The sequence below is a fragment of the Myotis nattereri genome (assembly GCF_964212035.1).
Source record: "Myotis nattereri genome assembly, chromosome: 17".
NCBI lineage: Eukaryota > Metazoa > Chordata > Mammalia > Chiroptera > Vespertilionidae > Myotis > Myotis nattereri.
This window is the reverse complement of record NC_138092.1, coordinates 43,098,131-43,124,638: the sequence shown is the minus strand read 5'-3', so window position 1 is coordinate 43,124,638 and position 26,508 is coordinate 43,098,131. Positions and strand designations below refer to the sequence as shown.

At 39.9% G+C, this 26,508-nt stretch overlaps 1 protein-coding gene across 2 annotated transcripts in view; it reads left to right on the top strand.

The window, feature by feature from the left end:
- The window catches only part of ST18 (ST18 C2H2C-type zinc finger transcription factor), a 226,966-nt gene that overhangs the window by 148,345 nt on the left and 52,113 nt on the right, over positions 1 to 26,508 (top strand). For both annotated transcript variants that reach the window (XM_081111232.1, XM_081111231.1), the window contains 3 exons: positions 44 to 74; positions 17,084 to 17,283; positions 23,213 to 24,004. In XM_081111232.1, coding sequence (XP_080967358.1) covers positions 44 to 74; positions 17,084 to 17,283; positions 23,213 to 24,004 — 1,023 coding nt within the window. The remainder of the gene's footprint in view (positions 1 to 43; positions 75 to 17,083; positions 17,284 to 23,212; positions 24,005 to 26,508) is intronic.

The window sequence follows — 26,508 nt, the reverse complement described above, 5'->3', positions numbered from 1 at the left end:
TGTACAGTTCTTGAAATTAGTAACTGATTTTTTTTTCCAACAGTGCCGATGAATTCTCTAATCCAGGAGCTCAGGTAAGGTTTGTCCTACATTACTTTGTCTAATATCGATTTGCTTTAATTATTAGAATGTTTTGTATTCAGAATCCCTGTTTTAGCATGGGGAATAAGCCAGTGGGTTTATTCCACATAGCCTCTGTCTATATATCAAAGAAGGGAAAAACTGTTGACAGTTAACCTAAAACAATTCAGACTACTCTTGTGATAACTGCACCCACAGCATTTTGCTGTGACATGAGTAATTTTCCACTTTTCTCCGTAGAGTGTGTGCCGCCTCTGTGTACACACCTCACATGTGGTTTGTGGGTGCACTGATGGTAAGTGAAGAACTTGATTAACGGATAACCCAAGTCCTAAATTCTCTACTCTTTCTTTTTTTAATACTCAGATAATTCTATCAGGCAACCACGTGACTTTTTCTAATGTGACTGATAGCTACTGGGGTGGGTCCAAGCGTTTCCACCTTGTATATTGTAAATGCACCTCAGGTAATATTCTGAAACGTCCACCTTAATAGGTTTTGCAGAATAAACTCCAATTAGATTTTTTTTTTTAAACAGTATTATTGTGAAGTATGGTGTGGTTTTTAAAAAGTATTTATTTATTTATTTTAACTATATTATTGACTGATTTCAGAGAGCAAGGGAGAGGGAGAGAGATAGAAACGTCAATGATGAGAGAGAATCATTGATCGGCTGCCTTCTGCAGGCCCCCTCCTGGGGATTGAGCCCACAACCTGGGCAGGTGCCCTGATTGGGAATGGAACCGTGACCTCCTGGTTCATAGGTTGATGCTCAACCATTGAGCCTCACTGGCCAGGCTAGTGTGGTTTTTTAAAGGACATATTTGAACGTAAACACATACTGCCAATACGTTTTCTGTACTGGTGATATTTTGTAGTGAAATTGTGTCAGGAACAAGATTAGAACCTTGTCTCTGCTCTAGGTTTACTGTTGCAATCCCAGAAAGTCCCAAACCCGCTAACTAACCCACTTTTGTGGAAACAACAGTGGTCTGTATGTGTTCCTCAGGGAAATGTTTGGAAACTGAAGGATCTGTAACAGTGTCGGATCCACATTGAAATTGGTCATGTGTGCACTGACAGTTCACATAGGTATTTTCCCAGGCAACTGTGCTCTGTGGTTTCCCGAAGCCAGGGCTGAGTTACTTCTGTGTCCCAGGATTCATTCTGTCAGTTTTCGTTCACCCATTTAAGGGGACACAAATCTATCAGAACTGAATACAAGCATTCATGCTAATGCCCTTAGCTGTGGAAATATTTGAGTAGGGAATCCATGGCCCTGCCTCCATGATCAATGTTATCATTGAGAGTTTTACATGATAAACTACTTTTTATAAGAGCAAAACATATAGCATACCCCACATTGAGGCAGAATGAAAAGATTGAATTTTCTGGCTCCCTTAAATGCTTGCTTTTAAAATCTGATCTCATTTAAAAGTCCTGTCTGTTTGGAGACTTTATGTTCACTGTAGAATGACCAAAAGACGGTGACGTGATCAAAGGCTCCAAGTGGGTGAGGTGTTTGCCATCAAGGGAAGCAGTTTCCTACTGGTCTGCACAGAAACTGGGTGCCCACGAGCCCACGGTCTGCTCGCCTGTGGAAGTGGTTGTGTTTTCAGCCAGAGTCTGTTTTAGAGACTCCAACTATTCGGAGGGGAGGGGAGAGGCCTTTTGAGTGACGTGTCTTGTATGATAACATGAAAAAGAAAAGAGAATATTGAGCAGAGGAGTGTGTGCTTTGGCCAAGGAGAAATATGTCATTCATAGAGAAAAAGGAAGGAATTCATAGAGAGAAGCAACTTTGTGGGGGAAAACATGTTTAATAGAACTTTCTGGAGAAATAAGAATTACTATTTAAGTTACTTTATTAGCATTTATTATAATAACAATAGAGCTAATATTTATTGTGATCTTATTGTATGCCAGACATTCTTGAGCATTGTTTGTCATTTAATCCTCGCAACAACATTATAAGGAAAAAAATGATGAGAGTTCCAATTTTCAGATGAAAAAAGTGAAACTGAATAGCTTATGTAAATAGCCCAAGATTTCATTCACCACTAGTTAGTAACCCAGACTTCTGACTCAGAGACCAGCTTCTCAACTCCAAGCCATGCTTTCTGTCCTCCACAATTAACAGTACCTGCCTAGACTATAAATAAAAAAAGAAATGGGTCAGCTGGATTTTGAAATTCTATGTTTTAACCCTTATGGTGTGTCTCTCAAAGCTTAATTTTCTGAAATTCAAACAAAGAATATCTTTTAATTAAAAATAATAAAACAATAAAGTAATAAATTGTTCTAATTCCCTAAAAATTATTTTTATCAGATATTTAATTTTACCTAATTTGTCATTAGCCCAACTCAGAAAGCTGGTGATAATTGCTGATAACATTTAGAAACCAACTTAATTCACCTATTTTTCTTGAATAAGAACCTGTTTGTAAAAATTACTGATTACTGTTAATTTCATAATTGCTTGTTTTCAACTCACGCCTGGGCTGAGTAGGTCTCAAGTTGCTGCTGAAATAGTTTAAATTGACCCCAGATATAGACCCTAATGATCATTCTATGTAAATTCTTGAAAAAAAGTTCTAATTTACTCGCTAGGTTATATTTTTAGTGTCTTTTTAATTTTGTACAAGTTGATTGGCTACACTTGCTCCCCCAATTTTTTCCTCAGGTTTCTGGTGATCTAGAATCCAGAATTTGTTTTGCGTCTGAAATTTGAGCATCTTAGGCAATATAGCATATTTTCCTCAGTATGAGAGTTAAGGCTATTTTGTAGGGAATATTGGCAACTTTATTTAGTTTTCCTTTTTAGAATGCATTGAGCATGTTATTGCTTCTAGAGATACCACTTACAAAAATACTAAACCAAAAGAAGCTAATTTAAATACACTATATTATTCATGACGCTAATAAAAATTGATACTGACATTCTCATCTCCCTATTATCCTCTATGTCAGCTACTATCATCACCATTAAAAAAGCAATTTATAACCACAGGCTCACCTTTAATCAGATTTCTTATTAGCATTTCCCAGTCTTTCCTCTAACACAATTCAGGCTACAGGTGGTGTTTGGAAGTCTCTCTTGGCACCTTTCTGAATCATGACCACTGTCTCATCTTTGCTCTTTTCGTCTGTTACTATTACCCTTAATCTGATCCTCATGTGATTGCACCTGCTAATATTGGTAATTGTGTCATGCATTGGAAAAATGCTTTTACACCCTTTGCTCTAATTAGAAAATATATTCCAGCTTCTGAATGGCTTTCCTATGCGTCTGCTGCAGGGGGTACGGAAAGGCATGGGACAGACTACCCAATTCTGCCTCTGGTTCAGTCACGTAGTCAGTCAAAAACCGCGTAGAAAGCACTAAACTGCCCTGAACTTGGCTCATGAGTTAAATGCGGATAATATCATTTGTCTTGACTATCCTGTGAGCTTTTATGGATCCAATTAGACACAGTGCATATTATTTCAACAATTCACTCAATAGGCACATATTGCAGGCCCACTTGATAGCAAATTCAATGCTAAATGCTATAAAGGCTATGCAATACTATAAATATGTGATAGCATTATAGTTAATGGGATGTACTTATTAAAGAACAAACTCTTTTTATTTATTTTCATTCTTGTCAAAAGCCTCCCTAGTACATTTTAAGACACTTTCTTACCCTAGTAAATATCGTACAATAAACAAAACGATCTCTCTGGAACGATTGTCATCTTATGCCTCAAAGCTTCACTCCCTGCATATCCCCTTTGTTTTAAATTATGTCTTCATTTCAGAAAAAATACTATGAGGCTCATGAGTAAATATTCAGAGTGGCATTTCTCAGAAAAGAATCAGAACAAGAAAATATGCTTTATTTACCTTACCTTTTTTTTTTCTGTGATCAAATACTATCACAAGGATATTAACCGATGAGTTCTAGGAGTCCAAGGCACTAATTTTTCTAGAAATCAGACATTTTCTAACACTGACAAAATGCCACCACTGCAGGTTGCACATGAAAGTTTACTTCACTGTGGCGTTCAGGTTTGCAGAGTTCACTCATAGAGATAATTTTTTTTTCACCCATCTAGCTTTTATTTATTTATTTTTTTTATTTTTTATTTTTTTTTTAGCTTTTATTTTTTGTAAGATTTATGTTACAATTTTACATAGCAGAATTTGCCACTCTTGATTGAGGAATGAATATTTCCTTCAATGTTTGTTCACCCAACCCTTCTTCTATAGAGCGTAGTACTAGGTATTGCAGTGGAGATGAAATGAAGGGTATCCATGTAATAAACCCAAGCAATTATATAATAACATCATTGTGGGTGTTATAAACATTCAGGGGGAGAGATCACTTCCAACTTGAGGATCAAATATAATCCCGGAGCTTGACTACTCAGAGTATCAGCTGGTCGGCATTATTAAAAATGAAGATTTTGGGGCCGCACCAGACCTATTGAACCTGCATGTTAGCAAGATCTGTCGGCTATTAACATGTGTATAAAAGTTTGAGAAGTGCTAGTTTTTTAGTCCTTACTTGGAAAAGCTAATCTTCAATGGTGTTTCTTTGGAATTTTCTTGATCTTTGAATTCTTGTTAATGATCGTTGGCATTTCTATTTGATGAAGCGTAGCAGGATCCCAAACAAACAATTTTGACGGTGGCGTAGCAAAAAGCACAAGCCTTGGTCTTTTTCAAGTCTTTGATGGGACCTCTTAGAAGTGTTTGAAATCAACTAAATCTTTCTTAAATACTTTCCAAAGGTCATTAGAAAGAGAATTTATATAAGGACACTTTTTAACACCATTTTATATGCATCCACAGATGACTCTCTAGCCATCTCAAGTGTATTTTCAGAAAAGTTATTATCTCAAACAAAATCCCAAATCTGTCAACTTCCACATGTCGCATGACTGTCTTGCTACTTTGATACACTGGTAACCAATATATGGAGATTTCTTTCAACCTGCTGAGCGCTTCACAATTGCTGTTTTGGTTGCTAGCTTCTCATCCTAATGTGCTCTTTGAAAATCTCTAACTCAACACAAAGTTATTTAACACCATTTCTTGTTTCTCATCAACCCTCCTTGAAGGAATGCATTGAATTTAATTCTCAAGCAAAACACTTCATTTCTTGTTATTGTGTAAGTAAACTATAATCATTTGAAGTCGCATTTCACTTACATGATATGTTTGTAAACAGTGTTTCTGACATCTTGTAATATTGTTCTTGCTTAAAGTGTGAACTGAAATAAATGTCCCACAATGTTGACAAATCAACTCTCTACAACCAAGACATGGTGTGCTTTAGCTTTTAATATTTTCTTTCAATGGGTTACTTTCATAATTCTAAATGCAAACCCTCAATTAGAATTTGACTGGTTCATGTGGTGGAGTGAACAATGGGATAATAGCAGGCCTGGGTTCTGGGGCTCTATCCATGACTAGATGAGTGACCTTGGAGAAGTGTTCAAATGTCAATTCTTGCTACCTTCTTAACTAATAAAACCTTTTTTCTAGAAAGCACCTTCAGTTCTGGCCTCTAAATTCACCTCCCTGTCCCATGCCCCATCCTTTTCCACCATCTCAAAGCATAGCTAAATTTAACTTCTTGCTTTATTCAAACATTAGAGGCCTGATGCTCGAAATTCATACAAGAGTAGGCCTTCCTTCCCCCCTTTGGCACCCGGAACACTAGCTTCCCTCGAAGCCCCAGCTTCATCTGAAAGGTTGTCCAGAGGACATCTGGTCTAGGTAGCATATTATGCTTTATTATTATAGACTAGAGGCCCAGTGCACAAAAATTTGTGCACTCCGGGGGGGGGGGGGGTTCCCTCAACCCAGCCTGTGCCCTCTCACAGTCTGGGACCCCGCGGGGGATGTCCACCTGCTGGCTTAGGCCCGCTCCCCGGGGGATAGGACCTAAGCTGGCAGTCAGACATCCCTCTGGCATCCCGGGAGCCCTCGAGGGATGTCCACTTGCCAGCGGGGAGCAGGCCTAAGCTGCAGTCAGACATCCTTAGCACTGCTGAGGAGGCAGGAGAGGCTCCCCCCACCACCGCTGTACTGGCAGCCATCAGCCTGGCTTGTGGCTGAGCAGAGTTCCCACATGTGGGAGCACACTGACCACCAGGGGGCAGCTCCTGCGTTGAGTGTCTGCCCCCTGGTGGTCAGTGTGTGTCATAGTGACCAGTCATTCCCAGTCATTCTGCTGTTAGGGTCAATTTGCATATTACCCTTTATTTATATAGGATAGAGGCCTGGTGCAAGGGTGGGGGCCAGTTGGTTTGCCCTGAAGGGTGTCCTGGATCAGGGTGGGTGCCCGCTGGGGTGCCTGGCCAGCCTGGGTGAGGGGCTGATAACCGTTTTAAGGCAGGCCATGGCTGCGGGCTGGAAGCAGCTATCTGGGATTCATTTAACTTCTATAATTAAAACTTTGTAGCCTTGAGTGGAGCCCAGGTCCTGGAAGCCTCAGTTGCCCCTGGCAATTGAGGCTCCCAGCCCCTCCTTGAGCAGAGGCCATGGCAGCTAGAAGCAGGTATCTGGGATTTATTTATCTTCTATAATTGAAACTTTGTAGCCTTGAGCAGAGCTTAGGATGGGCAGGGCAGGCAGGAAGCTTGGCTTCCTCCATTGCCAGGGACAATGCTCCAGCTCCATGGCCACTGCCATCTTAGCTGGATTAATTTGCATATTTGCTCCTGATTGCCTTGTGGGCGTGGCTTGTGAGTGTAGTGGAGGTATGGTCAATTTGCATGTTTCTCTTTTATTAGATTAGATATCTCCTGAGTTTATCTTTGCCTTTGAGCCTCTCTTTTGCTACCTTTCACTGGTTTTTTTTTCCATTGCATATTTTCTCTCATTTATGTTCTCCTCCTTGAAAGAGAAATTACTTTTTTTCCTAAGCAACCCCCTCCCCCCAAATTTTGTTCTTCCAGTCTCATCACCATACTGTTTTCTTCAGGAAATCCATACCTAAGGATACTTCTTATTTTTCATTTTATAAAATGCTCTTTCCATCTCAACTCTGTTACAGGCTATTCTGGCAAAATTCTTCCCTTCATCTTCTCCCATTGGGAATTTGTTCTCATACTCCAAGGCTAATGATTAATGTCACCTCCTCCATGCATTCTCCCCATGACCACCCAGCCTGACGGATACTTTTTTCCATTGTGTACCCAAAGCTTTTCTTTTCCTGTCTGTCATCAAGCACTTATTACATTTAATCATAGCTATTTTATTATTCATCTCATCCATCTGTCCACTCATGCAAAAGAAAGCAGATCCCTGCCTTTAAGTTTACAGTTTAGTTGGGAAAACAATAAAAAAAGGAGCAAACTATTAAAAAAAAAACACCCCACAATTTAATCATATATAATTCTTCCTTTTTGATACAGTCAACATTTTAAGGATAAGAAATCTATTTTATTCAGTTGTGGCCCTAGTACATGATGTTCCTTGAGAAATATTTTACTTTATATTGTCTATCAGTGTTTGTTTTGAGAATAAATAATGCAATTAATAATTCATTGTAAAGGAATGTCTCATATATCGATTTTCTATAACATTTTTAAAGGGACTGCAACTTTTTGCTTCTAAATTCTTAGATTATTTCACTAGTTCTGTTAAAGTCAAGACTGTTTGCTAACAGAGCTTCCACTGGCCCCTTAACTACAGAACAGCCTCCTCTAGCTATAATCATTTCTAATTCATTTTCCTACTGCCAATAAGTGTTTTCCTCTACAAATATATTTCCTGAAAGTATCAAATAGAAAAGTGAGGTTCTCTTAATTTTGTAAACTGCTCCCTGGATCTCATTTGGTCATTTTTGGTCCCGAAGAGAAAACAAAACTGGAATAGAAATGCATCATGCCCTTTCCTGGGTTTGCTTGTATGAAGGGATCAGCTAAGTAAGTCTGTGGACAGGAGTGGCTGGATGCCACAAGATCAGAAAGTAAAGCCACGGCTGGATATGTGAACACAGAAGAAATCGAAGGCTGAGACAGCAAAATACAGAGACTGTAGATAAGAAAGAATACTTTTGCGGTTTTAGTTAAAGATCCTCACAGTGGTTCCCAGCCTGAGGCATGGGAACTCACTCCATCTGTGTGGGAGGCACACGTGGGGTTTTCTCAGAGTTGGAGTGGGCAGTGTGTCTCTAGGGACTCACTCAAACTCAGGGCCAGGGAGTGAAGCTTGGGGAGGGAAATGATTGCAATATGCCCCTGGGGGCTGCTCTTCATCTCTCTCCCCCTGTGTGAATAAGAGAGGCTTGAGACACCTGGACACCCAAAGTGTTCATAGTCATTGCTGCAGAGCCTCCAAGTACCCTGTGTCCTTGTGGGGGAAAGCCGACACAAAGCCTTCTGTCTGTCCTGTAGGATCACAGCTCTGAGTTTCTGAAAGGCAAGTCGGGCAGGCTCGCTCTCCATGGCCGTTTTCAAAGAAGTGTGACTTCCCAACACAAATGCTCCCCAATTTCCTTTTACCACATGGACTGTACCTTCTTAGGGTTCATTGCTAGTTCCCCCTCAACACCCCAATCACCCACCACTCTCACTTCTTCCTAGTCTCCCTGCCTTCCTCCATTCTGACCCCTTCCACCTCAGACACTTCCTCCCTCTCTCGAATCTTCCCCTCTTTTTGTATGGCCTGTCCTTCTTCTGCAAACTGCTACTCTAAATGTTCACAATAGATCCACCTTTCTTCAAGCTGAAAAAAAAATTCTTTTGAACATTTGAGAAATATCTATAGTAAAAACAACAGAAATCGTCAGAAAAAAACTGGAGAACAATGAAAAGGTCGACATTAGTAAAATCTGTTCTTGATGACAAATCTAATGTGACTCTCCTCACTAAGAAATAATACAAATATAAATAACACCCAATAAAACTATTTATACATGAATTTTACTTACAAGCAGCAAATGTCAAAGAGAAAGAAGCCACCATATTATATTATAATATGCAAGGTATGATTATCTATTGCATGAAAAAACATTTAATTCTTATATCAAAAGTTTAAACTTACATTAAGCTCCATTCTCTGTCATTCTCAAAAACCCCCCAGAGTCTTCTCCTTAGGAAGAGTTCATGTATGTACATCTTGGGAAAAAGAAAAAAACATGTTCATACTAGAGAACAGAAGGACACCTATACTCCATTCATTACGGTACTAATTAGGCCTTTGTGCTTCCTGATCTTGATTTCCCGCCCTACTACATTAACTCAATTTTACTTACTTGGCCCTGGTTTGAGTGTTTCTGGGAGGGATTGACCCATAGTAACAAAGAAGCGCCAAACTCCATCATTAGTTCATGATTTTTACTTTGTGCATAAATGAGATCATTTTCATTTATAAAGATGTATCTGCATCATATGCATAATAGGAACTTGATACTTGATAGATTTGGATACGGTAGAGATAATGTCCTTATGGGTTGATCACAATAAATGTTTCCCCCTTGGACTTCTCTAACTCATATGATCTTGAGTTTACTCACATGATCACAAATTAAATATTAGCCACCTTTGTCACTTTTGTTCAGAAATAATTTAGAGCAGACCCTTTTCTATGCCTACTTTACAATCACGATCACTTACTCCATTTTGATGTCCCCATTCAAAAGTGAGGGCTGAAATCGAGTTTTTGAAATGGAATTTCGCCAGCGCCTGGATAGTGGTTCTGCATTCTATTCAACAACCTTACAGTTCTCATTCCCGTTAGTAAGCGGCTGCAATTCACTCTGACCTCTAGGTTTTATGAGGAAGTGAACTGTTTCTTCTTTCATTAGGAATGTGCACGAAAGGGTCCTGCTCCTCCTCCCACTGCACAAAGTGCTTGCACAGGGATGAGATGAGGCAACAGCCCCCCCCCCCCCCTCAGATTCTCCATGACCTCTAGCAAGCCCCCAGCACTGTGCTACACACAACTCTAGAAAGTCTAGACCAGATGCAAAGTTAGGGAGAGGACATACCGGGTGTCATTATTCGCCAGAAAAATAAACTAGGATGTTGACTGACTAAATGGCAGGGAGAATGACAGTTTTCTGCGTCATTCATGAAGATACTTGCATTTAAGATTTTTTTTCCTTTCAAGTTTGAGGTTTGGGGCTTAAAACCCCTTTTCGGACAGAAAAAAAGCTGAGCCAGCATGGCTGGGCTGGTTCTTCCACAGGAAGCAGGAGGGACTCTGGCAGACTGTGCAGTCCTATAGACCCAGCCCAGGGAGGAGGGAGGAGGGGGAGCACCTTCCAATCCCCCTACTTAAGCAGTGCTTTGATCTTTTGCTTTTTAAAATTTAACCATTTTTGCAAGCATAACATGCAACAAAATTTCTGCTGGCAGCACAAGCTATAATAATAAAAGGATAATATGCTAATTAGACCAGATGTCATTCCAGACATCATTCCTGATGAAGCCGGGCCAGAGGGAAGCCCAGGTCCCGGGTGCCAGAGGGAAGCCAGTGCTGGGGCCAGGGAAAGGAAGGCCTACACTTGCACACATTTGCATGCACCAGGCCTCTAGTTCTATCTAATAAAGAGGGAATATGCTAATTGACCCTCACACCATCACAAAGATAGTGGCACCCACAGCCAATAAGGAGGGAATATGCTAATTGACTGCCACGCCCTTAAAGATGGCAGCATCCACAGCCACAAGATGTGGCACCCAGTCCCCTAAGCCCTGCCGGGGTGGCAGGCGTGCGGCAAGGCCAGAGTCCCTGAGTCCCCTCAGCTCCCCAGATGCCTAGGGCCGGCCTGAGGCACAGGCAAGCCTCAGTTGGTGGCTGCCCAGCCACCCAGGGCCACCCGAGGCTCAGGTAACCAGGGCCGGCCAAGGTTTGCGCTGCTGGCAGTGGCAGCAGCAGAGGTGTGATGGGGGCATCGCCTTCCCCTGATTGCCGGGTCGCCTCCCACCTCTGAGGGCTCCCGGACTGTGAGAGGGGGCAGGCTGGGCTGAGGGACCCCCCCCACCCCCCCAATCCAGTGCATGAATTTTCATGCACTGGGCCTCTAGTTTCTATATGAAATTCTTTGACATACTGTGCGAGAGAAATTAAAGGGGGGGGGGTACATTTTATTTTCTTCTAAAACTAGGTATTTGTGAATGTATATGGGCTTATCATATGCTAACAAAAATACAGTATTTTTATCTTATTATGAAATTTCACAGCTGTCACTCTTATTTTATTGTTAGAAATACTTGTTCAAGTAAAAAAAAGTATTCAGATGATTGACTAATTAAAGTAAAAAGAGTCATTTTAAACTCAATTTTATACTTGCATTTAACCTGCATTGTCAAGATGCTGTTCTTATTCAACCACATTTAATTTTTAGCATATCCAATCTGTAATAGGCCAACTAAGATGCTGTCATCAACATAACTTTCCAATGATGTTTTGTGGGATGTCTTGCTCTCCAGGTCCCTGTGGACTGTGTTATGACAGAGAGCAGTAGAATTTGCACAGTCCTCAGTAAGGCTATAGACCTACATTCTTTTTCTTATTATTGGAGTGTTAACTGACCCTGGTTCTGCTCTCTGATAGCAGTGGGAAAGAATGTATTTGTCCTGTTAGTGACTACAAAACACATACCTGAGTCTGTTAATCTGCTGAAGTAAACATCACATATTTTAGTCTAGCAGAAAGGACTATTATTTGTTTGAGTTTGTAGCAGTCCATTGTTCATCACCAGAATCAATCTTGTTGGGGTCTTGTAAATTTAATGGAGAAATGATAGGGACCACCCACCAAGCATTTTCTAAGTTCTAAGGTGGCACTCACCTTTGCCATGCCTTCTAGAATATAATATTGTAGATTTACTATTTTGGTGCTGGGAAGGGAAAAGTTTTAGAGAGTCCCACTTAGGGTTTCTACTTTATTAGCTAAGAAGCCAATAATTTTTTTTTTTTTTGCATTTCCCTGGAGATGAAAGAGCCTGAGCACCTCATCATTTGTGTATCAGTTCTTTTGTGATGTGCTTGCCCATGGCTTTTGCTACTTTTTAAATCAATTGTCATTTCCTTAATTATCTGGAAAATTTAAAAAGTATATATGAGTTAGAAGAAACTTTTCCCACTTGGTAGCTTACTTTTTTTTACTCTTACTGGTCTTTAAAAAACCGTTTTGAAGGGTATAATGGAAGGAGGTACATGTCATAAGAGTAGAGCTCAATGAATCTTCACAGTGTAAGCATGCTTGTGTCAGCAGATCAAGAATCAGAATAGTGATAGGAAGCACTGCTTACTGGTATCTTTTGGTGAATAAAAGTTTTTAATTTTAAGCCATGCTAATTAGTCTTTTCCTTTAAATTAGTGCTTTTTATAATCTTCACTAAGGACACGAGGATATTGTTGCACATTTTTTTTTTTTTAGCAGCTTTAAATTCATACTTTTTCTGGATTTATTTCTCGTATCTACTATACAGTAGAAGTCAAGACTTTTTTCAGATAGATATCCCATGGACCTGGTGCTATTCATTAAAGTAACAACCCTTTCCCAAGTGATACCTTTGTCATAAATTGACCATATAGGTTTGAGGTTATTTCTGGACCCAATAGATGGAACATCTATCTCTTTGGTTTCATTGGTCTATTTGTTGATGCTTGCCCCAATAGCACCCTGTCTTAAGTGCTACAGATTTATGACAGACTTTGACATCCAGACTATAGGTCTTTCAACTTTGTTCTTGTTCTTCTTTGAGGTGATCTTTGCTATTCTTGGGGCTTTTCATTTTCATACAAATTTTAGAATTAAATTGTTAATTTCTAAAAAAAATTATTCTTGAGATTTTTTTCTGGGGACTGTATTAAATCTAAAAGGTAAGTTTGGGGAGAATTCAAATTATACAACACTGGGTCTTTTATTCCATGAGTATTTTATATTTCTTTATTTGTCTTTAATTTTCTCAAAATGTTATTTGTTTTATATTCACTTTATACATAGTTTGTTATATTTATTCCTAGGTGTTTCTCATTTCTATATAGTATAAATGGTTTCATTTTTTTAAATTATTATTTCTAATTGTTTATTGCTGCTTTATAGAAATGCAAATAATTTTCTAAAGCGACCTTACTAAATTCACCTCCTTATTTTAATGTTTTATCTATAGATTATTTTGGGTTTTCCTCAAACACAATCATGCCTCTAAAAAAATAGTTTAAGTTTTTCTTTTTCCATCACCATATACCGTTTTATTTTCCTTTTCATTCGAATTCATACTTTCTGGTACCTCCCCATGAGTCTGTAGGACTCTGCCTAGATAGAAAAAATCAGGAGGAATACCCACTATGAAAGTTCCATGGAAATATTGGAGCATGTAAATCATTTCTTTGGGCTCAGCGATTAATAACTTCCAAATCATTTTTGTTATATTCTTTTGGGGAAATGTTGTTAGAATATATCTACTGCTGAAGCTACATTTTTAAATGTGTTACATATTTTCTGGTAACTTGCATTGAGAATTGATTACTGTGGAAAATAAACTAGAAAACTGTTCTGGAGCCCAGAGCTTAATGGACAAACGTTGGGGGTTACAGTTCCCTGTAATTTGTTGTACTCTTTTCTGAAATCTGAAAAGTTAATGAATTTGACTTCTAAATATATTTCCAGCACTGATTTTTTTTCATTCATGTTATCTAATTATTGTTTTCCTCAATCATTTGTTAAATAAAATTTCAGTCATATGTTGTCATCAGAGGGAATACGATTTCAAATGAGAATTTGAGTTTCTAAATGGAAGCGTTTATTAAATATGTAACCAAACATTGCCTTTGGGTAAAAATGCAGATATGTTACAGATATTTTAATAAAATCAAAACCATAGATTTGAAATATGGCATTGAAAGGTATTTGGTGCGTTGATAAAGTTCCCTGGAGGACTCTGGATGTTTGAAGCAACAGTTTGATTGAACAGAACAATAAATGCAGGGGTATTTTTTCTCTTTCTTTCTCATCTACTAGAAAAATATAGATAATAGAGCTCATTTATTTCCTTAACATTTCAGAGCTCTGCAGATGGGAAAACACAACCCAGTGGAAATTATTTCTGGCAACCTTGAGAAGATATGTTAGCATTTTGTGGCATTTCTTTCAGTGACATGTAAAGCATGGCTTTCCCTCATTGCAGTGTCACAGTGAAGTGTCACAATAAAGCCAAAATAGTGTGCCCTCGGGGAAAACGAGGGAAAGGGGCCATTTTCCATGCGCACACAAAGGGTAATATTTATTATAACGCCTTTTCATTTTAGCTCCGAATGCTGTCGGGGGCCAGGGCTACTTTGCAATGGAGAAGCACACAGAGTGTGAGATTTAAAGCAAATGTTATGTATAAATCTAATGTAATTTATGTAAATATAAATTAGACGTAAAAAGAGGAAAGTGCCTTTATGGACATGCAAGCACGCATACATCCGCACAGTGTGTCGGAGAGAGATGCTGCAGAGTGGCAGCACCAGCCTGATGTTGATGGAGTCCAAAGAGCACTGATCTGGGAGTCAGACCAGCTCTATCTTGACCTATTTTTGTTCTTACCAGCCCAGATGTTACATTCTACCAGCCACATGTGATATGAAAATGGTTACCCTTGTTCTATGGATAAGGAATTTGGTTTTCCAAAAGACTCAATTCTATGTTACAGATTACACAGCTAATATGACTTAAGGAACGTCATTTGATACACCCAGTGTATCCGATACAGTAACTTTATTTTCAGTTAAATGTGTACTTTTGATAAAACTGTGTATTTCTTCTTCGTCCTTGACACAGTTATTATTTGGATCCAAATACTGATCTTGAGTTTTATTGCCATTAAATGTCACCTCATTAGATTCACTCTACTGCTCCATCTCTGGACAGTTTGGGGGTCTTGATTACATTCCGCAGCATGCTTTTCATTGCCGCAAGTCAGTAGCACCCCCAGAGCTAATGGACATCATAAATACCTGCACCCGAAGCATGGGGCAACGCCCGGTGACAGGCAGCTTCCTTCCAGTTAGAGAGGCGGCTGGTTTATCCAGGCACCACTTCACCCAACTGCCACATGCAAATGGAAATCACCCGAGTTCATTGTTTGGATTTGGCAACATGCGGGAGGGAGCCTGAACCTTGGTGCCCACAGCCTGGGATTCAGCACCACCAATGACCGGATCTGTGATTTGGGGAATGTAATTTGTCTTTATAAGTACATGTAGGTAACAGTGTTAACCAGACAGAGTTTGTAAGGGTGTTGCAGGCAGTAGATGTATAGTCCCATTCCTCACCCCAACCATCAAAGAAAAACAGGACATTTTTCTGGCTGACCAATTCTTTTTAACCACCCCAACCACCCACGTCTCCTTGATCAGTGTTTCCAGGACTGACACATCTTCATCTTCGTAAACTTTCTCAGCCTCTTTCCATTGTTATGCTTAAGTTGGTTTTAAGAATCCACTCTTTTTTCCTGCTTTAATATATGAGTGACATTTTTAAGAACTCTTTTATTTTCTATAATCCTTAGTTTGAGATAATCCTTTAGTGGTCTTGTATTTCTTCTGAGCATCTTTGATGGAAATTCACTTGATGTAGGAGACTTTCGTTTAGGGAACTTCTTGAACTTTTTTTTATATAACTAGGAAATTTATTCCCTTTGATATGTTTTTTTTGTCCCTCCGTCTTCAAAGGTCAATCTCCTTGAAAAGAAGGCAAGGGGAAGGGTAGTTCTGTGTCTCTGGGCTTGGTCTCATGCTATCATAACCATATTTGTAGGCTGTTTTCCTTGACGAATTGGTAGGTTCAGGCCATGTAAGTTTCTGTTTGCTGCGGTCTTCTTATAAAGGCACATGTTTGCTCTCTGGTTATATTCTCTTTTGCTCCATCTTCTGTGCATGGTCAGTTTAAATTTGAGCTCCGAAGAGAAATTTTACACAAGCACATTAGCTTATTTAGGCACTACACCCTTCTCTTCCTCAGAATAATTTTAAATTCTTCTATTTTAATCTATTTTCCCTCTAGAAGAAATAGTATTTTTTCTTCTGACATTTTTTATCTCCTTTTTGAAATCCAAGGATGCATGTATAACAATAATCAAGTAATTCTCATGAATGGGCCACCATCTTTGCATTAATGTTTCTAAAGAGAACAACTTAAGGCCTTTGTCTATTTAGTAATATTACTGAGCATTTCATCAGTTTTTTAGTGATGGAGTAAGGAATAACATACTACTTTGAGACTCACTGTTGCCTAAACCCTCTGGTCTTCCTGTATCTTGCTAAGAGAATGCTTGTCTTAACTCCAATACGTAGAGTGAGCTACATTAAATCTGAGTGAGCTGTATGCAGGGAATCTATTTGAAAGGGCCATCCTCAGGAGCATTCTCAAATAAAACGATATGAAAACAGGAGTAAGAATAAATTGTTGCCCATTCTTGTGAAATCCAGTCTTATTTCTCCTCCTTTTTTGGGGTGGGGGGGCTTCTGGAGATGGGCTGATTAAATGTTCATCATGTCCCCTTCTTTCATTCTCCTTTCTTCAAGTCAGAGCTCAGGATGTGGCATCTCAAGTTTGATGTGCAACTGTGGCAGAGATAAGCATTTTGGGTAGCAAACAACTATCGAAAAACCTTGCAATTTATCCATCTTGGGCATGTGTGTGTTTTTTTGTATCTGGTGGTAATTTTTTACATTAGCTGTTTCTTAGGATTAGCAAGCCAGTTCAAATCTTATTTCATCCTTCCCTGGGTATTTAGTGTAGCGCCAAGCAAAGCACAGATTCACATATGCTTCCTCAGGATTAAGGATGATCTTTGGATAGGCAGTAACATAGAATCCACAATAGATTCAGTGGATGGGCTGTTTTCTTTCATGCCAACAACAAACCCTAAAATTTAGGGTTTGCCAAAAACAAGCCCTAGGCTTTTAGTCCCAAGTTCCCACAGACTTGGAGTCATACTCATGAACGTCAAATAGCAGTCATCTATTTTACCATGTTCTTCATTTGCCTCAATCCCTACAGTGCGGCATATGATTGCTCCATGGCAAAGAAGAGGAGAGCTGAAGAGCAGGCCTCATGGGTCCCTGTCAACAAGAGAAAGTCCCTGCTGATGAAGCCCAGACACTACAGCCCAAGCATGAACGGCCAGGAGGGGCTCGATAGCAGGACGGAGGTGGAGGAGGACAACGGCCTGCTGGGGACCAACGCTCACCGGACCACAGGTAGCAAGGAGGGGCCCAAACTCTCCATTTGCCCTCAGGCACCGAAGACTCAGTCTTAGCTTCTGCAGAACACATAGAGCTTGTGTGTTTGAATTTGGAAGCAAGATTAAATATTTTTTTCACGTCGAATCCATTTAGTGAGGGCTGATTTTTGTCTGTAACTGTGGGATGTCTCAAGCTTGCCCTGCGTTCATTTTCAAAATGAAGGATTGGACTGTGCCTCTTTTTGAAGAACATAAAAGATACTAAGCCTGAAAGCTGACGAATACCTTGACTCCCAAATAGTGTAGATGCCTAATGCCTGAAAGAACCTTTCAAAATAAAAGGGCAGATTTAATCTTGAGAATATTTAAGATATGATATACATGAATAAAACAAAATATTTTTGTTTTGTAAATATATATAGGATTAGTTAGCCCTCAAAATATAATTGGTGATAACAACATGGACCAATGCAGGTGGGATGCAACCTTAATATTTTCAACATTTAAAAAATAAATATTTATAGCAACGGACTGCAGAAGGACGTAAAGTTGGCTGCCTAGCATCTCCATCTAGAAAACTGATAAAGAAAATTTATACTATGCCCACTATTTCCAAAATACAATCATTTTAATTTACCTATAAGCACACATTATGTTTCATGGATTTAATTCTTCACTCATTAAATGCTGTTTGCATTACAAGTTATATGTAGTTACAATCTCAGAATTTTAGGTTGTTTCTCCCCAGTTCACAGTTACTCCCATTGGTCCCTGGTAGTCACAGTGCCTCCAGGAGTCAGAATATCACCAACCACATTGTGCATGAGGCTGAAATGAAAGGACATGCAAAATATCTCAAAAATTATATTAAAAAAAGAAATCTAAAGCTTGACTTATTAGAAAATGAAATTAGGTGTTCTAAATTAAATACACATGTTTTTTTTTTAAATGTGACTTTATAGGAATCAAAATATACCAAATGATTTGTAATTTGAAAAGAAAAAGTATATATTATACAAACCAAAGGCAACAAGAGTATTCGATCATAAATATCTGTTATATATAGAAATATAGTAACAGCAATCGGTGTCAACAGAAAAGATGTAAAAGCATATGAAAGATGAGTGAGCACGAATCTCAGATCACCATCCACAGATCTCCAGTAATCTTGGCTTACAAGTAGCTTGAGGTTCTGTAGTTAAAAAAAAAAAGTTATATTCTGATTTGATGATGTTTAAGTAAATTTTCTGACTTTCCTGTATTTAACATATGGCTTAAAGCCTCATGGCTCATTGGTAAATTATAATCATCTTTGGCTTTTTTTGTTTCCTTCAGTTGGTTAGATTTTTGTTGATTCATGAAAATTGCAGATAGAATCCAGAAAGTCCTTGAATCCGTGTGGTTGGACTTGGACTGTATCTGCCCACTGATCATGATGTGTAACCATTGTAAGAGGCTTAGTATTAACCAAGAAAATATATTGTCAAAATGTACTCAGTTAAAATTTCAGTTGTATGTGTTGATGGACATCTATTTGCAGGTTCAGAAATGTTACCTATTTTTTATATTTAGTACTGGAATCACTACTAATAACAATGAATATGCCGAAATTCCAGAAGTAGTGGCCATTATTGTTGAATTTTTAATATATTCTTGGCAAATAAGTTATATCACTTAATCTACCTGACAATGACATGTGTTATGATTATGGACAGAATTTTACAGACATGATGATTAAGGACCACGGAGATGTAATGCTTAAGGTAATGCAGCTTGTAAATGTTGAGAAGGACATAATTAGGAAACAATTGAAGAATAAGCAAAATAACCGGGTAGCCATGCTTCAGCAGCTAATTCTCCCCAAGCTCTGACCACCTTCAGAAAGCAGACTGCGCAAAGTTTCTGCAACATTAGGTCAACATTTCCAGAAATGACAGGTCACAGATGCTCCTATCTCTGGTCAAAAGAGCAAAACTCTTTTAAGTTTTCTTTAGTCCTTTGAGCAAGTGATTCCCCACCCTCAGAAGGAAAGAGAGTCAGGTTGGTCCCCAGGCCCAGTGTAAGGGCTTCTCATCTCTCTCTCATTTACTGCTGGTACTCCAAGGTTTTTACCTGGCCAGGGGTGCGCCTGGTTGCGTCTTCAGTGGGCAGTTCAGGTGCTGAAGAAAGGGTCTAGTGCTCCTGAAAGTTCACATCATGAGCTTGTATCCATTTAATGGCAAAACTGCACCCTGACCCCCCGTGTGGTAAACAAGCTCCACCTCACTTATGTGGGGGGCCCCATAGCCTCTGCCTTGCCTATCATCTAACACAGTATCTAGGGAAGGGGGAAGAGAGCCACCTTCCTGAATACCTGCGGGTGTCACGGGCTCTCCCGCGCTCCCCTGGGATGTCTGCAGGTGCCTCCCCGTGTGAGGGAGGACGCCCGGATCAAAGAGGTTAGGGACCTGTCAGCCTTGGAACAGAGCCCGGAATCAAGCCTAGGCCCCTCTGATATGAAAGGCAGGAATCTTCTAGTGATTTCAGTGGCAAAAGCACAAACTAAGTCACGGGGCCACCCTGGGACATAGAAACCTGCCGGGGTCCGACCCCAGCGGGTCCAGGGGTCCCCAAAGGTGTGGATGGAGTCGGCGAAGAAGGAACGACACGGAGACAGCGTTCAGTTGATCAGCAGCCTAGCCAGGATCTCCAGCCAGGATCTCCAGCCAAGTTCTGGTCTGGATCTCCAGAGAGGTTCTGCTTAGGATCTCCAGCCAGGTTCTGTGTCCATGTTCTCTTGCTAGGTTCTCCAGCCAGGTTCTGTAGCCATGTTCCCTCGCTAGGTTCTCCAGCCAGGTTCTGTCCAGGTTCTCCAGCCAGGTTCAGTCACCAGGTTCTAGTCAGGTTCTCTTGCCAATTTCTGTAGTCAGGTTCAGTCCAGGATCTTTTGCCATGTTCTCTCCAGCGAAGTTCTTCTGTCTCTAGGTTCTGAGGCCAGTTTCTGTCCAGGGTCTTTTGCCATGTTCTCTCCAGCGAAGTTCTTCTGTCTCTAGAGAACGTTCTGTGTAGGTTCTGTGCCTAGGTTCTGTCTCTCTCTCTGTCTCCTGCTGTCTTGTTACATCTGTATTTATACCAGTTGATTCAATCCTATCAATCTCTATTACAAAGGTTAGGGCGTTTCTTATCTCCATTCCAGGGAGTAAAGATTATGTAGCTTAAGCATGATTGTTCGTAGTTAAAGTGATTAATTACCCGCCTGGCACTTAGTTAAGAGGTTTTATTCCCTCCCTAACTTCAGGGGAAAATCCCTACCTGGGGAAACAACCTTTCTCAGAGACCTTGGTTAAAACACATAGTACCTAGAAGGTGAGCAAACATATTAAGAACAGTATGCCATATATGCCAGGTCCCTTGAAACAGCAAGCATGGACCGGCTCCCGGCAGAAACCCACTCGCATACAGAAGTAGGCGGCCCGTCACAGAGCTGGGAGAAACAAGTGTCTCGTCGCAGACCTGTCGGGTTCAAAGGCTCACTCAACTTTTTTCCCCCCTTGTGATTACAGTGAAAGCCAGGGAGAGAGCGATTCACGGAAGGAAAGTCGGATGGCAGCTTTTCAGGCCATCCTGGAAACCTTCGTGTGCAATGCGCACAGGCATGGCTGTCGGCAGGACTCCTCTCTTTCTGAGGAATAATTAATAAATATTTTCTTTTAGCATATAACAAACAGTTGAACCAAGCAATTATGTAAACTGGAAATGACCCAAAATGCTAGCAGTTGGCAGCGGCACAGTGAAGTGCATTGTCGTGCACATGTGCATTTTTTGTCACTCCCGCCTCTCTGGTGATCTGCACTTAATAGGAATATTTTAAACTATGTAGCTAAGCAACAGAGGTAATTGTTGCTTTCTAGAGCTTTTGTTAGCACTCTACCACAGCCCAAATATGCATAATTAGGTATAATGTCTATAAATCATTATTGTACACATGTGGGTAGTTAAGTGGAGTGAGAGAATAGTTCAATGAATTGAGCATATTCACTGAAAATGCTTTTTATTTGTTTTCTGTAGTTCATAATACTTTAAAATTATCATAACCCTTTACACTTTCTCTTAATCACCAACCGTGATATTGAGAAAAACTTCATTTGCATTTTAGACTATGTTTAATATATTATTTAAACCTGGAGTTCCTCTGATATGAATTCAGGAGAGGATAGACCATCCTATCAAACATTATGTGCTTGTTTATCCAGTCTCTTTTCTAGGAAGTAAAATGTTAAATTTTTCAGTTTATGTTGAATAGATCCCAACAAAAGACTGCACCCTATAATCAGCATTATTTAAAGGGGCTAGTGTTGTGACTAAATTCTTCCCTTCATCCAAAAATGCTTTTAGTTACTATGGCAATATTTACTTGATCCTGGCAGTCCAGTGTTGATTTAGGGAGATAATTACCAGAAAGGAAGATGATGGAGATGTATTTTTGAGTGTCCTTGTCAGAGACAATGTTTATAAAAAAAAATTAAATGAGACAAAAAAAGGCTCATTGTCTTCTGCTCAGACACCCTCGCCCACAGCCCTCACATTGGATGGCTGTGCTTTTCTTCCCTCCAAAGATGCTTATTAACACAGAATGCACTTCACTTGGTGTCTTTAGCAGTCCTTAAGGCAGCTGATTATTTTGTGTTGCCCGTCCCCCACTCCCCTCCTGCTCTTCTTCCTCCTCCTCCTCCTTCTCCTCCCACTCCTCCTCCTCCTCTTTTTTTGGTCATAGTGTTCACTAAAGGAAGCATTGCTGGGTTGTCTGGTGTATTTCACAGCCTGGTATGTGCTAGGTGCTGTGCTCGCTGGAGGACACCTTGACCTGGGCAAGGGTTAGGTCATCAGATAATCTGGACCCTTCACTGGTGTGTTTGCACTGGGACACACACACACACACACACACACACACACACACACACACACACAATCTTACCACCCCCACTGGGCCATTGCTGAGAAGGAAAGGGGGTGACGCTGACAACGGCCCTGGGACAAGAGGGGTGGGTGGACTGTCCCAGGCAGACCAGCACTGCGGCCTGTTCTCAGTCATGGGCTCCTTGACTGTCAGGACTCCAGCTGGTCCTGCACCGAGAACAACAGTTAACATTCAACATCCTCCAAACATCCCCATCTCCCGTCTCATTTCCTTTTCACACACATGCACGAAGCACCAGACCAGAAAATGTGTTACTGTGTAAGACGTGATTTGATCATGCTGATTTCCCCATTTGCTTGTGTTTCCTTCCACATGGAACTTTTGGGTGACAATTATGAAAGTGGTCAGGAAATCTAGAAAGCTTTCAGAACTTGTTTAGTTATCATCGTGTAGACGAATTTCGTATTTTAATGAAATCCCATAAAATCTGAAAGTATGTTTGAAAAAAACTACGAAGACAGAAAACTGAAACCAAATAAGCTTTGAAGATATACTGCCATGCTAACAGAGAAATCTGATGACTATTTCCTTTGTAGTGCCTGGCATTATATCTATTTGATTTCTAGGTGGCTAAGATTTGCAAATGTAAGAGGTAAAGTAACAATAATTTTGCATTCAGCATTCTGTTACTATTATGAATGGACTTCAGTACCCTAGAAGTACTTAGTTCTTAATATACTAAAAATTCTAATAGCTCATTTCTTTAAAGGTAATTCTCAGAATATGAAGGTCTAAGTTTTGTTTTAAGAAGATATATATTTTCTCCCTAATGCTTTTAAAATGAATAGAGCCTACATATTCACATATTTTACATATTATATATACATATGTGTGTATATATTATGTGTGTTTTCTTAAAGTATTTTTGAAAATAGTTCTTAAATAATTTTTAATTATTAAATACATTTAAATAATTTTCTTAGAAAAATTTCCATGAGCGACTTTTGTTCCTGTCTTTCAAATACTGGCGTGTGTTTTTCCCCCATAGAAGAAATCATGACAAAACCTCTGGGTGAGAATGTTCATTCAACGGCACAAGAAAACTCTCACGGGAAAGAAGACAGATACGGTTGCTACCAAGAGCTCGTGGTCAAATCTTTAATGCACGTGGGGAAACTTGAAAACAGTGCATCTGTCCAGACCACAAATGAAAACTTCAATGACAGTGGCATCCAGTCTCTCAAAGCAGAGAGCGACGAGGTGGACGAGTGCTTTGTGGTTCATTCCGATGACGGGAAAGACCACACCAGCGACTCCCAGCGGAGATTCTGCTCCTCCGATGACAATGAAAGCAACTCGGAAAGTACAGAGAACGGCTGGGACAGTGGCTCCAGCTTCTCCGAAGAAACCAAACCACGTAGAGTTCCACAGTACATTTTAGTGGATGATAGGAAAGACGTAGCGGAAGTTCCCGAAATAAAGACCGAAGGTGACAAGTTTATCTCTTGTGAAAACAGGTGTGATTCTGACCCAGAAAGGAGAGACCCGCACAGTGCTCGCACGGATGCCCTGGAGGGCAGGGCGCAGGCCCCCTTCCCCGGGGCTGAGGAGGATGACAGCCAGTGCCTGGCCGTGATGACAGAGGAGTCCGTGGACCTGGAGAAGGCGAAGGGGAACTTAAGTTTGCTGGAGCAGGCCATCGCCCTGCAGGCCGAGCGAGGCTGTGCTTTCCGTGACACCTACAAAGAGCTGGACAGGTTTCTGCTGGAGCACCTGGCCGGGGAAAGGAGACAAGCCAAAGCTACTGACATGGGTGGAAGACAACTCTTTAACAATAAACGTAAGGCATGCTTTTGCATTTACTTTAGAAAGAAAATGGCGTTAGGGTTGGGGAAAAAATTAGTTACGACTTGCTTACTTCTTCCAGATAGCTGTTTTGACAACTTCACACCATTTGAAAACTAGTTTATATTTTATATTATAAAATAAGCGATTTCTCTAAATTGTTCTCAAATCAAGCTTGGTCAGTTGTGTAGTGTTTTGACACACGATAAAAGGATCATTGCCTCTATTTCTTCTAATTTGATTGCTTTTAAAAAGAATATAGTACTTTTTAAAAAGTGCTTTATTGTACGTTAGAAGTATATTAGTACTTATTGGATTTTAAATCATCATATTAATCAAGTCAATTCCAGAAATTTATTATTTGTTTCCCACCCTCTTTCTGGGGTCATCTGACTGTCTTTAAGCTTCAAAATAGACCGGCCAGTGTGGCTCAGTGGTTGAGCATCAACCTATGAACCATGAGGTCACGGTTCAATTCTTGGCCAGGGCATATGCCCAGGTTGTGGGCTCCATCCCTAGTGGGGGACATGCAGGAAGCAGCTGATTAATGATTCTCTCTCATCATTGATGTTTCTATCTCTCTCTCCCTCTGAAATTAATAATAATAATAATAAAAAAATAATGTCAAACTACTTGCAAGCCAAGCAGGATGATCTATCTGATCCTTCTTAGGATAAAACTGGCTGTTAATGCTTTTATAAGCCTCTGCTTTTTACAAGCTCTCTGACTCAGGGTCCACAAAAATCTGGGCCAAGCTTGAATGCGAGAGTAAATAAGCTTAAAATTGTTCCTCAGACTTTAGGGAAATTGTGTTTTCTCTCCCATAAAGACAATCCCCTCCCCCCCTCTGCCCCTAGGCTTGCACAAGGTGGGCCTGATGATGATTTTTTACAGTTAAGTGGAGTTTCCCAAATGGTGGTATGTAAGTGCCTAGAAAGCTTGTTTAAGATGGGTATTTCCAGCATCTTATGAGACTCACTGCTCCAGAACTCGACATTTTTTTAAGCAAGTTTGTCAATTGATTCTTGGATGCCCTGAAGGCTGGTAACCACAGAATCAGGGAAAATCAAGGTGGTGGCCCCAAGCTTGTGCTTATTAGAAGAGTTAGATGTTTGGTTGCTATTTATGCATGAATGAATGGCATGTTTTGTCATTTTAAGTCCGTTTTAGTACTCACCTGCAATCTTATTAGGTATTGCCTTGCAGCTCAGAGCTGAGAAAGCAGAAAAGAATAAGATGATGTCATATAGTGAGGAACAAGATAATGCTATGCAAACATTCTGCCAGGGTTGGGATGGGGACAGAATATTAATGACGTGTGTGTGGTTTGGGACAGGACACTGTATTTAGCTCTGTGTACTCTACTAATATGCAACTGTTGGATTTATCTGCGTGTTTGGGTTTTTTGTTTGTTTGTTTGTTTGATTTTTTTTTAAATAAACTGCAAGCCAAAAATAAAAAATAAATTTACTTCCAATTCCCCCAACTCATAATATCTAATATATTACATTTCATTCATCCTAAGATGCGTAGTTTCCCAGTTTAATATCTCTGAAATCAAAGAATGTGCCATAATTAAATTTTAATAGTTGTTTCTTTCTTACTAGCATACAAATTATGTTTCATCTTACAATTGATGAAATCTTCCAGCCAATGAAATCCAGTATTTGGAGAAATTTTAATTATTTGTGCTACAGCTTAAAATACTTGATGATCCTTGGGTCAACTTTGTAGACCTTTTGAAACTATTTTTTGTTTTCAAAAATTAACAAGGTGTTGGAATCTGTGCTTGTAGACTTGGGTGATGTTGGAGATTTACTGAATGACTAATGCTGCTACATGGGTCAACAGTATATCTTATTGCATAGAGCAGCGGTTCTCAACCTGTGGGTCGCGACTCTTTCACAGAGGTCACCTATATACATCCTGCATATCAGATATTTACATTACGGTTCATAACAGTAGCAAAATTACAGTTATGAAGTAGCAATGAAAATAATTTTATGGTTGGGGGTCACCACAACATGAGGAACTGTATTAAAGGGTTGCGGCATGAGGAAGGTTGAGAACCACTGGCGTAGAGCATTGTCCTGCCTTGGGGTGTAAATAGCCGATGCCAGGAAGATCCAGACCAGATTAGTATATAACAGACAGGGAAAAAGAAGTGGAATTCAGAGAAATTGTAGGTGTGGTCCAGAGAATGCCCACAGAGTCCGAATTAAGTATTCACTTTCCTGTTCCTCTTTTTAGATTTGGGAGCCAGCAGCATTAGACATGCTTTATTTCTCTGGCATAAATTCCATGCTTCTAAGTCAACACTTTTCCCAAATGATAGCCACGCTCTTCAAAATATCATCCTCATCTTTTATAGACTGTGGGCATGTGACAGCTGTTAAGGAGAGAACAGTAGAATTTTAAAATGTCATTTTACCCAAGACTTCAGATGAGTCAGCAATTCTAAAGTAAAGTTTGACTATCCTGTTGCCACCAAACATCTAG